Source organism: Calidris pugnax, unplaced genomic scaffold (assembly GCF_001431845.1).
Source record: "Calidris pugnax isolate Ruff unplaced genomic scaffold, ASM143184v1 scaffold44, whole genome shotgun sequence".
Classification (NCBI taxonomy): Eukaryota; Metazoa; Chordata; class Aves; order Charadriiformes; family Scolopacidae; genus Calidris; species Calidris pugnax.
Genome location: NW_015094506.1, coordinates 27409925 through 27423221, shown reverse-complemented (window position 1 = coordinate 27423221; position 13297 = coordinate 27409925). Strand labels below are relative to the sequence as shown.

At 39.9% G+C, this 13297-nt stretch overlaps 1 protein-coding gene across 4 annotated transcripts in view; it reads left to right on the top strand.

The window, feature by feature from the left end:
- PPHLN1 (periphilin 1) overlaps positions 1–12853 on the top strand; it is a 70924-nt gene extending 58071 nt beyond the window's left edge. For all 4 annotated transcript variants that reach the window (XM_014964243.1, XM_014964242.1, XM_014964245.1 and 1 more), the window contains one exon: positions 10562–12853. In XM_014964243.1, the coding sequence (XP_014819729.1) occupies positions 10562–10771 (210 nt within the window). In that variant the 3' untranslated portion in view covers positions 10772–12853. The remainder of the gene's footprint in view (positions 1–10561) is intronic.
- Positions 12854–13297: the final 444 nt, after the last annotated feature.

The window sequence follows — 13297 nt, the reverse complement described above, 5'->3', positions numbered from 1 at the left end:
TGAGGATGGTGACAGCTGGGAAGAGGGAATAGTCATTTCAGCCATCACAGCTGCATATGGAAAAAGATATCCATCCACAAGCTAGGGAAAGCTTACAGAGTCTTCAAAAACATGGCCTTAATTTATTTTCCCTTTATTTTTTATATTTGAAGGGAGTACTTCAAGTAAATGATGAGAGTGACTATTTAGAGGGTAGAGACAGGACCATGTCTTGGACATGAAAAAGATTTGATCCATTATTGAGGCACTAATAAAACTGATTTGTGAGGCCAATATAATGTGTGAAGTAATTCTAAACTTTCAGAAACCTTAAGGTTTAACATAAACTAAGTAATAAAATGTTGGTAATCTAAGTAATTGTTTTTCTTCTTGCAGCTGTTGCTTTTCCTTTCTGAAAAGTTGTCCGTTACGTACAGTACTTGACTTATTTTGTGGAGTATTTTCTTTATGCTGCACATGTGATTAAAAAAACCTAGCCTTTGGCATGCGTATCCAAACCTGCTTTAGCATTTATTTTTTACCCGCTAAAGAAATATAAAAGAAGTTGCTCTTTAGACGGTGATGGTGAGAACGCCTTCTCGTTTAAGGGCTGGTTCTTAAACTCATTGATCCACTAGCATTGAGTTTACAATAACAGCGCTGCTGCCAGTTAATCGTGCAACTGATCTGCTGGGAATTGCTTTTAATTGGAAAAGGAAGACTTAGGTTTTTGTTTTCTTCTCTTGCGTATTTTATGTTGTGCCACTGAAGAAAATATAGGTGATCTGCACCTCAGGATAAAATTTTGTCTTGCGCATTGACAAAAATTCTTTTAGTGCAGAATGTTGAGTCTGAGGATATTTGTAGCTGAGGGTATTTGTTGAAATGGAAAGTGTGAAGGCTTGTGTTATCTAAATTGCCACAAGTCACTTTTTGGTGAAATCTCATATATTCCTGCTGATCTTGACTGCAGCACAGCCCATATATGTGGATTTTAAACTACTGCACTTTCCATAGAAAAATATTTATGCATTTTTTATGACGAGGAAGATTGGTTTGTCATGCAACTGTTGCCGTTAATATAAAGACCATTCTGATGAAGTTTAAATGCGTATCACTTTCCTTTATGGTCAGTGGACATAACTGAAAGCTATTAAAGCATTTTAACAAGAGAATTGACATAGACAGAGTCTTTTGTAGATAAACTTCACCCTTCCTGTTTTGGATGGAGCAATAAGTTTACCATGGGGCAGATTTAGGAAATAGCTTTCCATCAATTCAGTATTTTATAAATAAAAAGTTGCAGGGCGAGGTCCTTCCTTTGGCATAAAGCTGATTATTTCCTGTTTAATCCTGAACTGGTGCATTTCAAGTAATGGGAAATTTTTTTAGCGTCTGTCAGAGAGGAGGGCTTTTGGGATTTATTTTTTTTTTATTTTCATTTATGGTCCTATGAAAATGCATTTTCTAGACTTGAAGATCATTATAGATTAAAGGGAAATTTATAGATGTGTAAGTAGTTGCTCTTTCAGATAGTTTTTGGATTTAACTTCACAGTTGTTTGTTTCTAGCTGGGCATTCTTAAACTTATAGCTGGGTGTTCTTATACGTGTGCTGAAAAGGTGTCGTTGATCGATCTTTAAGACTATCAGTACTTCTAGTGAAGTTAAGAAACTGTTGGATTGCAGTTGCAATGGATTATTTGAATTCAGATTTATCATCTGTTTGCAGAAGGCACACTTTTTCTATGAGAAGAGCGTGTAAGAGGTAGAACTTAAACGAATACTGCTGTTTTACCTAAGGAACACACAGGTTAATATATGAAGTAACACTACCCTCATCCAACACATCTGTTGTAGAGAAGCCTATGAAATCTGGGCCACACACAAACTGGTCTCCAAGGACCTGTAGTTGGTGTTAGAATGCTGTTATTATGTGGTCTGATTGGTTTAGTAAAGAATTATCTCCAGTAAAACCATGTAACATAATAGTCCTCGCTCTCCCACATGGGAGCTACTTCTGCTTGACTGAGCAAGACATTTCTTGAAGAAGTAATAATGCGCTTGCTCTTGCCAAAATGTAATGTTAAATGGAGTGTATCGTCATGTACATTTTTGTTGTGTATCAATTCTTGTTCATTTAAACATTCGCTTAATGTTCCCCACTGTAGTATTAAAAATTATTAAAGTAAATATATGGATTTCCTAGCAATATATTTAAAGTAAAGTTCTTGCTTCTTATTGAAAACTTGTTTTGTAGTAATTTTAAAGCAATGGAGAACTATTTGGAAACACATTTCCCTAAATGAAAACTCTGTTGCTGAACTTTCCAGATTTTAATTTAATTGCCAAGGAGTACAAGTCATAGCAGCTTAAGGTTTATCTTGCACTGTGCACATACTTTGTATGTGATGCTTTCCCTCTTCACTTTGACTTAAAGGAGAGCTGAGACAGTTCAATAGTCCATATGAACAGATTTCTAAATGGCACCAGCTTGGCTGGCTTTGGCTGTGATTGTTCAGAACTCTCTAGTCTTGCTCTACAGATGTATCCTCGTGTCATTGGAGCTGCGAACACTTACTGCCGCTGTTGAGGACTTGTCTTTTTAATTGCTTTTTATTATTTTTGGCTCTGCTCACCTGTCATGCTGTGCTGGTTTTGGCTGGGACAGAGTTAATTTTCTTCATAGTAGCTAGAATGAGGCTACGCTTTGGATTTGGGTTAAACCATGACAGATAAAACAGTCTCCCACAGTCCCTGCACACCGTAGCCAGGCAGCGGCTGCCCCTCAGCTCCAGTGGGCTCCAGCCTGTGCAAAGCCCAGGCTTCACTGTCACTGCAGAGGGACAGGGTATGAAGCAAGGGAGTATCCAGATGATGTCTTGAGCTTAAACTGGAGATCATGATATCATGCAAGTAAATAATTTGGCCTGTACGTTCTCTTCCCAGTGCATGGAAAAGACCAGAGTGGTATCTCAGGACCCAAGCCAATTCTTCGGGGTTTTCAGCCTTAAAACATAGGTGTAAACTCAACAGAATGTAAACTCAGTTGCTGTAGACATAGACATCCTCTCCCCCACTCTCACAGAGCACTTTTCATCTCTTTTCATACTAGATGTCCACTTTATAATGAAGCGGGAAGCCTTGCAGTGGCATTATTTTACGCTGCATCTCCCTCTTTCAAATTGGCTTAATCAAATGAACAAATAAAAAACGCGGGCAGGAGATGCCATCTCCTAGAAGCCAAGATGCCGTAGGGCCAGATGAAGAGCAGCACCGTGGCCCCGTGCGGGGAGCAGGGACCGGCTGCTGGGGAGTTCAGAGCTGGGTGGTCTCAGCCGCTTCTCCCAGGGGCTCCCTCTGAGGTTCTGCGGCTCCCGGTGCCCATTCCCCGCGTTGGCAATCCCAGTTCTTCCTCGAGGGGAAGGCAGAGCTTAGATCTCAATTCACCCTTCTTTTAAAACGATGGCTGCATCAGCATCGATTCCGCAGGAGGGACCTCCAGCAGGTCCCACGAGGGACTTTGGTCAGGTATTTAGATGCCAAAAAGGGTGGGCTTACATTCTGAAAGCCGATTAAACCTGTCAGACCAGGCAGTTGAAACTTTCAGCAGAAAGGAAGGCAGAACTGCATTTAAGTGCAAATAACTTTAATATTTTGCATATCTTCAGTAAGTAGCAAATTAACATGAAATTGTTCATTATTATATAGTAGATTAAATAACTTGTTTCCCCCAATTTGCATTTCAATGAATATCTAATTGGTCTATAAACACATTGATTAATGGGTGCAGAAATTATTACATAGATTCAAGGCAAAATCGTTAGTGTGTTTTTAAGAAAGGACTAGAGTACACTTGTTGATATTTTATAATTAAAAATTGTATACCGCTCTTGTAACTAAGCATTAAATTTGTTGTACATTAATTCAGCTTTTTGTAACCGTGAAAAAGAGTTCATCTTGGTTGAAAACCAATTTTAAATGTCTTGATCATGGGAATTGTCTGCTAGCGGTTTAATGACAGTTTTGAGCATTCTTTGCACTGTGGAGCTATGAATTTATATATTGCACTCATAAACATAACAGCACAATTACATTGCCGCTGCAGTGATGAAAATTCCTCTGTACTCTTTCAGTAGAGGATTAGCTTATTGTATTTGAGGAGAGTAAATATCGGGTAGGCTAATAAAGTCTAATTTGCATGGTTGAGAATAATCCAAGATAGTATGTAAATAAATTAAAAAGTAGTGATTTGGGGAGAGGTAATAATTCCTTTTAAAAAATGTCTTTGGCAGTGAAAATACTTTGATACCAGCAATACTGGAGCCGTTGAATTTATAATAGTTTCCCAATTTGCTAGAGTTTATATGCACAGTTACAATGCAAAATCTTACTGTGTGTGCAGTCAGCTCAGAGCGAGGTCTACATTACAAAATCTTTTAGCATAGCTCTCAGTTAGGAATGTAAGAAAAATTATACCTCAGTCTATCTACCCGTGCCAGAAAACCTGGCATAGATGTGGCTGCGTTAACAGAGGAGTGCTTTGTCAGGTTTATTTGAGGTCTACTGAGGAGGGGAAATGAGAAGCTGGCTTGTACCACCAGAGGGCTATACCAGCCTGGCTGTAGGGTTTTAGCTGGGGGAACGAAAGCTGTTGCCTCCGCCTGGTGTGGAGGAGCCCTGGGGCTTCAGTGAAGCAGGAGAGATTTCAGGCAGTTTGCTCTTTCATTCATGGGGTGTCCGGAGGGGATACGGTATGGATTTCAAACTCATGCTCTGCAAGTTCAAGCTCTGCCTTTGTCAGAAATCAAGCAGCTACCAGTGAGCATGTTGCTGCTTTCTTCCTTGCACGGGGGATTTGATACTTGTGGGAAATGTGCCCTTAGTAACTGGAAAGTTTCTACCTTCTGAAAGATAATATACTAAATAAATATTTGCGTGAATCACAGATAGAAGATTGTGATTGCTGGGCATGTTGGATCTTCTCAAGGGTGAGTTAGGATCTAAGGGTTGCAGGCTGTTGAACGTGGTTTCTGAGCCGCAACCCAAACTCCTTCCCCTGTTTGAACTGAGCCTTGAGGGTCTTTGGTCTTCTGGATGAGGAGCTGAGAACAGACGTCTCTGCAGATGAGTACTGGTGGTATATGACTGTGTACATATGGTGCAGAGCTGCTCAGGGAGCCTGAAGTTGCATGGTGTTGCTGTGGAGAAAGAATGCTGGTGGAGGTGAGAGAGAGTTAGATGAATCTGTGAAAGTATGGAACGAAAAGAACACTCAAAAAAATGCAGGAAAGATTGTGATGAAAAAGAGCAAGGGTTTGGAAATTACAGATTAAATCATGGGCATCAACTTCACTTGCTAAATCGTCAGATCCACTTAATGGATGTGGTCCTCGTGGCTGATGGTGCTGCTTGTGTGTTTGAGCAGAAGTACCACCTTCTGTGTTGAAATAATTTGCCCATTTCTTGCATAAAGCTGCACAAGCCTTGCATGGCCAAGTCTCTCGATGATTGCTATTCCAGAGGCTCTTGCCTCTTGAATGCTTAGAAAGCCAAAAGCATTCAAAAAAGATGCCACAGTCATATTCATTCAAAACCATAGCTGGAGGAGATAGTTAATTTTGCCTACCTTTATATAAAATAAAGCACATTCAACAGAACAAGTCTCCCAGAAATAGGAAGTGAAGATTCAGTTGAGTCCTTTCTGAGATGGAGAAGATAAACTTATACCTCCCGTTTGCTACTCATTTGTGCTTTCTACCAGCTGTGGATGTGGGAGGTACAGAGTCTAGCTTGTAGCCTGGTGGGACCAGACTTCCTGAGAGTTTTCCAATTATCAGGGAACTTCTCTCGTTTTCCTCTTCTTCAAAGGCTGCTTAGAGCAGAAGCTGTAGTTTTAGCTGTTCTGAGAGAACCTTGAGAGGTTAAAAAACCTTTCTTTGCACAGACTGTAGATCTAGGTTGAGGAAACCACTATGATTTGAGATAAGTGTTGCAAGTATCTCCATTTTAACTTAACTGTTTCTTTGAATATTGGGTCTACTTTTGCTGTTGAAATGAAGCTGCTTTTTGGCCAGGTATACAAGATTTTGAGACCAGGATGACAAAGTTTTTGACTTTTCTGCAGACTCTAGTCACTTTCAGGGGAGGACATCTTAATTTCTATGTTTTTTTCTCATTACTGTTGGTGTTGTCCAACAGTTCTGTTATGCAAAATACATGGGCAACAAACACTGGAACAGTTTTGGAGAAGAACATGAGGCTGTGCTAGGCAGAGAGAGGAAGTGATCTGGGCTTTGTCAGTGAGTAGTAGACATGTCACCAAGGTATTCCTTAGTTGAGTATAATTTCATCCAGAATTCAGATGGACAACAAAGTTTAGGTGATGGTGTTTTCCACCCATCAGCTGAGCAATTCAATATGTTTTCTTTGGTTTAAGCCAAGACCAGTTTTAGATTGTAATTGGAGGAGGGATACAGCCATCTAAGAAATGAGCAGTCCTGACGTGCTTGCTTCTGCCCCTTTTTCCTCCCCGTCAGAGTTTAATGTCCCAAAGCTGAGCTGGGAGAAGAGCACATGGCATCCTTCATCTCTTCCATGTCAGTGTCATACATTATAATTTATGTCACTGTTGATGGCACCTTGAGCTGTGAAAACTTGCAGAGATGCAGATTAGGGAGTTCTCAGAAGTTTTATTGTACCTGGTGAGTTCTAGGGTGTGATCACCTCCAACCTGAGGGACTAAAATCTGTTCTACTGCAGCTAGATCTGGAAGTAAATGTCTATTGGCTATATTTAAACAGTTCTAAGTGCAAGTTTTGGTTTAGTTTTCTCAAATATATGAGAAGTGTTCACTAATATGTTGCAGGTGCATCACACTTTTAGATTTGTGTGTAGACAAAGCCTAAATGCGTGCACAGAGACTGGCACAGGGAAGAGCTGACCTCAGCTAGAGCTTCTATGCTATTATCATGTAAGAATAAAAAGAGCAAAAATGCCATGAGTAATACAAAAGTAGGCATATTTGTGATCCTTTGACCTCACAGATGCCAGATGTGCTGATTTTGGAAAATTCTTCAAAGGCAACCTGATTTCAGCCTATATACTTCTCATTTGTAGGAAAACCAAGACTATATATATATTGTGTGTATATAAACTAAATATAAATATATTTATATATCTGGGAATAGAACAGCTGTTTCTGCTTCTCCTTCATCTGCTTACTAAAGTGTTACACGTTCTTTCCATTATGCTGGTGCTGTAGCTTAGGTCAGAGAATAAAAGCATGCTATGGCTTTGGTAAATGATCACCCTATGGCTTTAGCTGTTTTCAGGATTACCTGATGTATATATCAGACAGAATAATCATGTCGTTTGTATCATTCCCTTTCTTGTTTTTCAATATAAAAGCATTATTTCTTCTTTCTCCACACATGGAATCATTTTCAGTTTTTAGTTCCAGATGTTTACAGATGAGCTTTCCGTGGTCTGAGCTCAAAATCAATATCAGCTGGAATTTTAAAGCTAGGGATATTTTCAAACCTTGTTGGGTCACAAGTTCTTCCAGAATTCTTTCCCAACAGAGAGCTTTTTTGCTTGTTTGGAATCTTTTCTGTGGTTTTCTTTCTTCCTTAAGCATCGCTTTCTCTGCTGATTTTCTAGAAATAGCTGCCACCTCTTCTGTGGAGAATCTGTGGATTTTTAACATGCCATGCCACCATCTCCTTTTTTTCAAGAGCTTTGAGTGCTTTCACAATTTTTTTCAAATCATTGATTGTATGTTTTTTCAAATAGTTGATTAAGATGTAATTGATGCTCTTCTGTAATTGATAGTCTCTACTCCCTTCAGCAAAGCGTAGTAACTTCTAGGATTGGTAGTTGTGCACTGGCTTTGGATATAAACTGGTTTATGAAGTTATTTCCACTTGACGAGTATGGCTCACGGTTCCTTCAGTTGTGCTGATGCATCTGGTTTTAGAATTGCCTGACTGAATCATTTTAATTGGGGGGGGAAGTAATTTTAAAAGGGATCATCTCGGTGATGCAATTTACGTCGCAGCTATACAAATAGGTTTAGCAGCACAATTGAGGAGGAGGAGGCGGATTGCATCGGGAGGATCAGCATTAGCAGCTGGGGCAGAAGCCTTGGGGAGGGAAAATTGCTCAATTGTTGTTAGAGGAGCTGAGCCGTTTCCTTTGTTTTCTGTTGGTAGAACTGCCTTCCTGCTCCACCTTCGCCCTCTTCCCCTATTTTAGGTCAATTCTATTTTATTTTTTTTCTGAAAAGTCTGTTGTCAGGAAGGATTGAAAACGTTCACCTCATGTATGAAAATGTTTAGTTTCCAGATTGTTGTGACAGCCAAGTGACTTCTGACTCCAGATGCAGCAACAACGATGGCTCTTGAGGCTCCTCCAAGTCTTCTTTTGTGAAAGTTTTGTAGAAAAATGTGCTTAGATTGAGCCAATATTTATATGCGAAGGGTCAGAGAATTTCATCTGGGTTAGTTCTTTGTGGTGTGTGAGAGAAATAGCAGATAGCGCTATTTGCCATTAATTTGAAGACCAATTAAAAGTAGAGCATTTCCTTTAGCTGTAGCTTTGGGTGCCTCCCCGTGCAGAAGACGGGGTGATGTGTCTGTGTTCTCTGTTAGGGTCAGGGTTTCGTTGGTGCCGGTGTTGCACAGCATCCTCTACCAGCTTTGTTCACCTGGGGAAGATCATTCACACATCCTTGGTCTGACCACTTCAAAGGTGATAAAATAGGACAAATAGACATGTAATAAGGAAAAAAAAATTTTTTTCAACTATTTCCCCTGATACATAATGGCTCTGGGGAGAAAAAAACCTTTCAGAAACGATTCTGTGAAGGTGCTAGCAAGCACGCTGCAAGTACTTGAAAGGCAGGAGTTATCCAAAGTGAAATACCATCTGTCTGTCATCTGGCTAATCAGAGACAGCAATTCTTCCTGAGCTTTTGCCTTGGAAAGAGTCAGAAAAAAAAAAAAAGAAAAAAAAAGAAAAAGAAACCCAATTTTGCTCTGTTTGAAGTTCTCTGAGCAAGTACCGTGTTTCACTTGCTGTGGAACATGAACTCTGAGAGTCTGGGTTTCATGCTGGTATTTTACTACCAAAGAACTAAACATACAAAGCAGGAAACAAACCCCCTCTCAGCAAAAAAATGCCACGTGCGCTCCATTTCCACGCTTAAGGTGTTTTGCTTCAGTTTGGCTTGGACTGAACTCTACTCTTTGACTTCTTAATCTCTATTGCAAATCAGTTTCTTCCAAAAGGCTTTCAGTTATTTGCCAACCAGTGTTTGAAAAGTAGGTCTCGTTTTAACCTACTAGTATAGAATATACTACCAAACATTTAAGAACTGGCTTTATTTAAAGTATCGTGTTAAATCATTGTGTTTCTGAGAATAGTTTAATTTGTGTGCAGAATGTTTTGGGCTTTTTTTTGCTGCTTCTCTGACGTGAATATTCTTGAGTTATCCTCAGGGATGCTGCTGTTTGGGGGTTTTTGGTTTGCTTTGGGCATTATACAGTTGTATCACTTGTGTCCACAAAACAGATAAATGTGGGAAGAGGGGGTCACACATTTCTGTAACAAAACAATTTCTAACAGAAGCACACAATACTAAAAGATAATCATACTTCGGGGGATATCAACATTTTAGCTTTTTTTTTTTTAATCCTAAAAAAATGTACAGAGGTACAAAACTGACTTATCTTCATTCAGAAAGCCAGTGCATTTTCTACATGGAAATTGGCCTAAGAGGTGTGCAAATGAACTGTGTCTGGCAGCTGGGAGACTTTGACAAGTTCCTTTTTTGATGGGTGTTTAGATTAATAACCTTAGTTGGAATCTGAAAAAAAAAAAAAAAAAAAAGGTTTGAAAGGCCACTGACTCACTTTGAAAGCCACCTTAGAGCCTACTCAGATGTAGGCTACAACTGAACTGTGGTGCACAACTGACTTGCAGACTCTTCATTCCTGACTGTACGAGGTCAGACGGGTTCATATAAACCAGGATTTCTCTTATCCTTAGTGGCTGAATCACCAATTCAGTCAAACTAATTCAAGACATATTTGTCAAGGACTTCTCTGAGATACAGATATCCAACAAACAAACATCATTCATGAAATTACTTAAACACAACTTGTATTTCAAGTATTAGGAAAGATTACAAACTAAGTTATTGGTGCTTTTATTGTATAAAGATTGAGGCTGCTAGATGTGACATAATCAATTTTACATATGTTTGCAATGAAAATCTGGTTTAGCATTTGCACTTTGCCATTATTCATTAAATATTGCTGCAAGAGGAACTTGGTAGCTCTTTTTAAGGCATTTCTTCCAATAAGAATTATATTTTGTGTCCAGATAGTTCTGAACTATTTACATTTATATTAGCACAGGTCAGAGGAGAGGAAGAGGCAAATGCCTCTTACAGTTGAAACTTGCCTTAAATCTGATATTCTTTGTTTGGTTTGGGTCTGCAGCAGCACCTAACTCAGTGAGCTATGAACTAACGTAAAGAGCTGTGTGTTTAATCTTTTTCTAAAATGTGTTGTTTCTAGGTCTACAGACAAGACTGTGAAACCTTTGGCATGGTAGTGAAGATGCTGATTGATAAAGATCCGTCACTAGAGAAGTCCATTCAGTTTGCCCTGAGGCAGAATTTGCATGAAATAGGTGAGAGATGCATTGAAGAACTCAAAAATTTCATTGCTCAGTATGATGCTGCCCATCAAGACCTATCAGAATCCTACAAGGAGGGCTCATACTAAGGACAAGCGTGTGCTTTTAGATCCTCTGCATTGCCTATGCCATAATACATAAATCTGCTCTGTTTTTTTGTTGCGGGGAAAGAGAAGATCCTGCTGGAGATTGGAACCCAAGGCCCGTGCTCCTTTGTAGTAGCTCAGGTGGCCGCATCTGGCTCACTGTGGTCTCCCCATTTGTATTCTTCTACCTGTACTTGTTGGCGTATATTCCTTTGAAAGGATGTTTCTTTTCAAAAATGCTGTAAAGTGACAAGCTATTTTTGAAACTTTTCCATGGTTACCTAGGAAAAAAACGTTCAGGCTGATGTACGTACACTTATGTTTCGATGTTTATAAGTGTAACTTCAAATACTTGTATTTTTTATTAAAATAACAAGAAGCAGCTCTTCATTCCTCAACTTATGCAGAAATATGTCTTGTTTTCATATATGCAATAGGAAGGGAAGACTTGCAGAAAATTGTTCGCAATTTAAAAGATTTAAATTATTTATTCTAGTTTAATTGTAAACTTCAGATTCATTCTGTAAAATCCCACTAGGGGTTACCTCTAGTCCCTGACTACCAGAGCAACTCGAAATGCTGTATTTTTGCTCAAAATGTAGGTTCTACAAATGCCTTCTAAATTGTGATGTTTTCCATATCATGAGTCATTGCTAGTGAGCAGTATTATGTGGGATTAATTTCATTTTTTGTTAATATTTGCAACTAAATGATTCCTTTGTTACGTTTTTAACTATACCTTAACAGAGTGTAACTGCCGGCAGCCACTGAGCAGGGAAAGGTCCCTTCTCTTACTCTCTGCCTCTCTCCCCTTACCCCTTCCCACCACTTTTCATCCATCAGTTTTGATAATTAAGAGGCTGCGTGTAACCTTTACATCCAACATCAAGAAGGAGCTGGGATTTTGAGGTGGCAAAGTGGGGCAAGGAAAGCAAGCAGGACTGGATCTTTATGAAATCCAAGTTTCTTTGAATTAGGTGTAACATGAAATTGAGCCCAAAGGCCCCAAATTCATCATTGTTTCCAACCTTGGTGACATTGCTGCATAATGTCATTTTTGGACCTGACGGAGCGACTCATAGTTGGGGAACATAGTGGAGGAGAGCTGAGAAGCTGCCCGTGCTTCATGATTGCTTTTCAGAGATGAAAGATATTTAGGACTCGTTGGCGGTATCCTGACTATTGGATTGTGTACAGCTTTATATTTAATTGTGAATGTTTTTTACGAATGTTTTAGGAAAGGGATAATTTGAGTCATAACCACAAAGAGGTAAGTATAGGCATGATTGTTTTGTATACATTTGCATTTAGAAACATGTGAAACTCTGCAAAAGGACTATTGAGTAAAGCTTGCTGCTTCCAAAGTCCACAGTATTTTGAAATGAAAAGGTTGGTGCATTCAAACCCCTTACCAAGATTCTGCTTCTTCTCAGATTCCATCAGGATGGTTTGCAGAAAACTAAATGAAATAGCCCTCATTTTGCATGTACAAGGCACTGTATGTATCGCAGCATCTTACACATGCAAATATGAACTATGGTATATTAAATATGTGTTACATCAGATTCCTGAAATGCCTGATTAGTTCTAATGTCAGTAGGGTGTGGTTTTGCAGTTGGCTTTTGTTGCTTCCTGAGAGTTCACGTTACTGGAAGGAGATGACCTCCTGCTTACCTTGTTGGCTCCTGGGATTGTGTGGGCTGCAGAGGGGGTGGGAAGCAGCTCAGGGATGCTACAGGATGCTAATTTGGAGAGGGAGAGAGGGGGAGAGAGGGAGCCTGTTGTGGCAACCAGCAGCTAGACCTGACCCACCCCTTCTGGCAACAGCCTGTTTCACTGGGATCAGTCATGAAACCACGGGCAAAGGCTTCCCTGGGGCGCTACAGCGGTTCCCCACGCGCCCACGGGCCGAGGGCCTTCAGGCTGCCACATCAGAGTTTCTGCTTCTGGGTTAGAAATGCTAATGAAAATAATACTGAGATCATGCTTAATATATTTTTGATTAAAAATGTTCATTGTAACTGTACAGTTTATTAGGAATTCTCCTTTGTTAGAAGACTGATTAAATTTGCTATGATAAAAGTATCTGATTTTTCAAGTGTTTTTCTGTGAAGTAAGGCCTAAGCTTGCAATCAGAGTTGGAAAGGGGTATATCTCAAGTTGGAAGGGACCCATAATAAGGACCATTGAGTCTAACTCCCTGCTTCTCACAGGACTGCCTAAAACTAAATTATATAGGTAAGAGCATTGTGCAGATCCTCCGTGAACTCTGCCAAGCTTTGGGCCGTGACCAGTTCCCTGGGGAGCCTGTTCCACTGACTGACCACCCTCTCGGTGAAGAACCTGTTCCTGATGTCCAACCTGAACTTACCCTGGCACAGCTTTTCTATTTTCTTGTGTCCTGTTGCTGGTCACCAGAGAGAGGAGATCAGCACCTCCGGTCCCTCTGACCCCTGTGAAGAAGGCAGTGACTGCAATGAGGTCATCCCTCAACCTTCTCTTCTCCAGGCTGAACAAGCCAAGTGACCT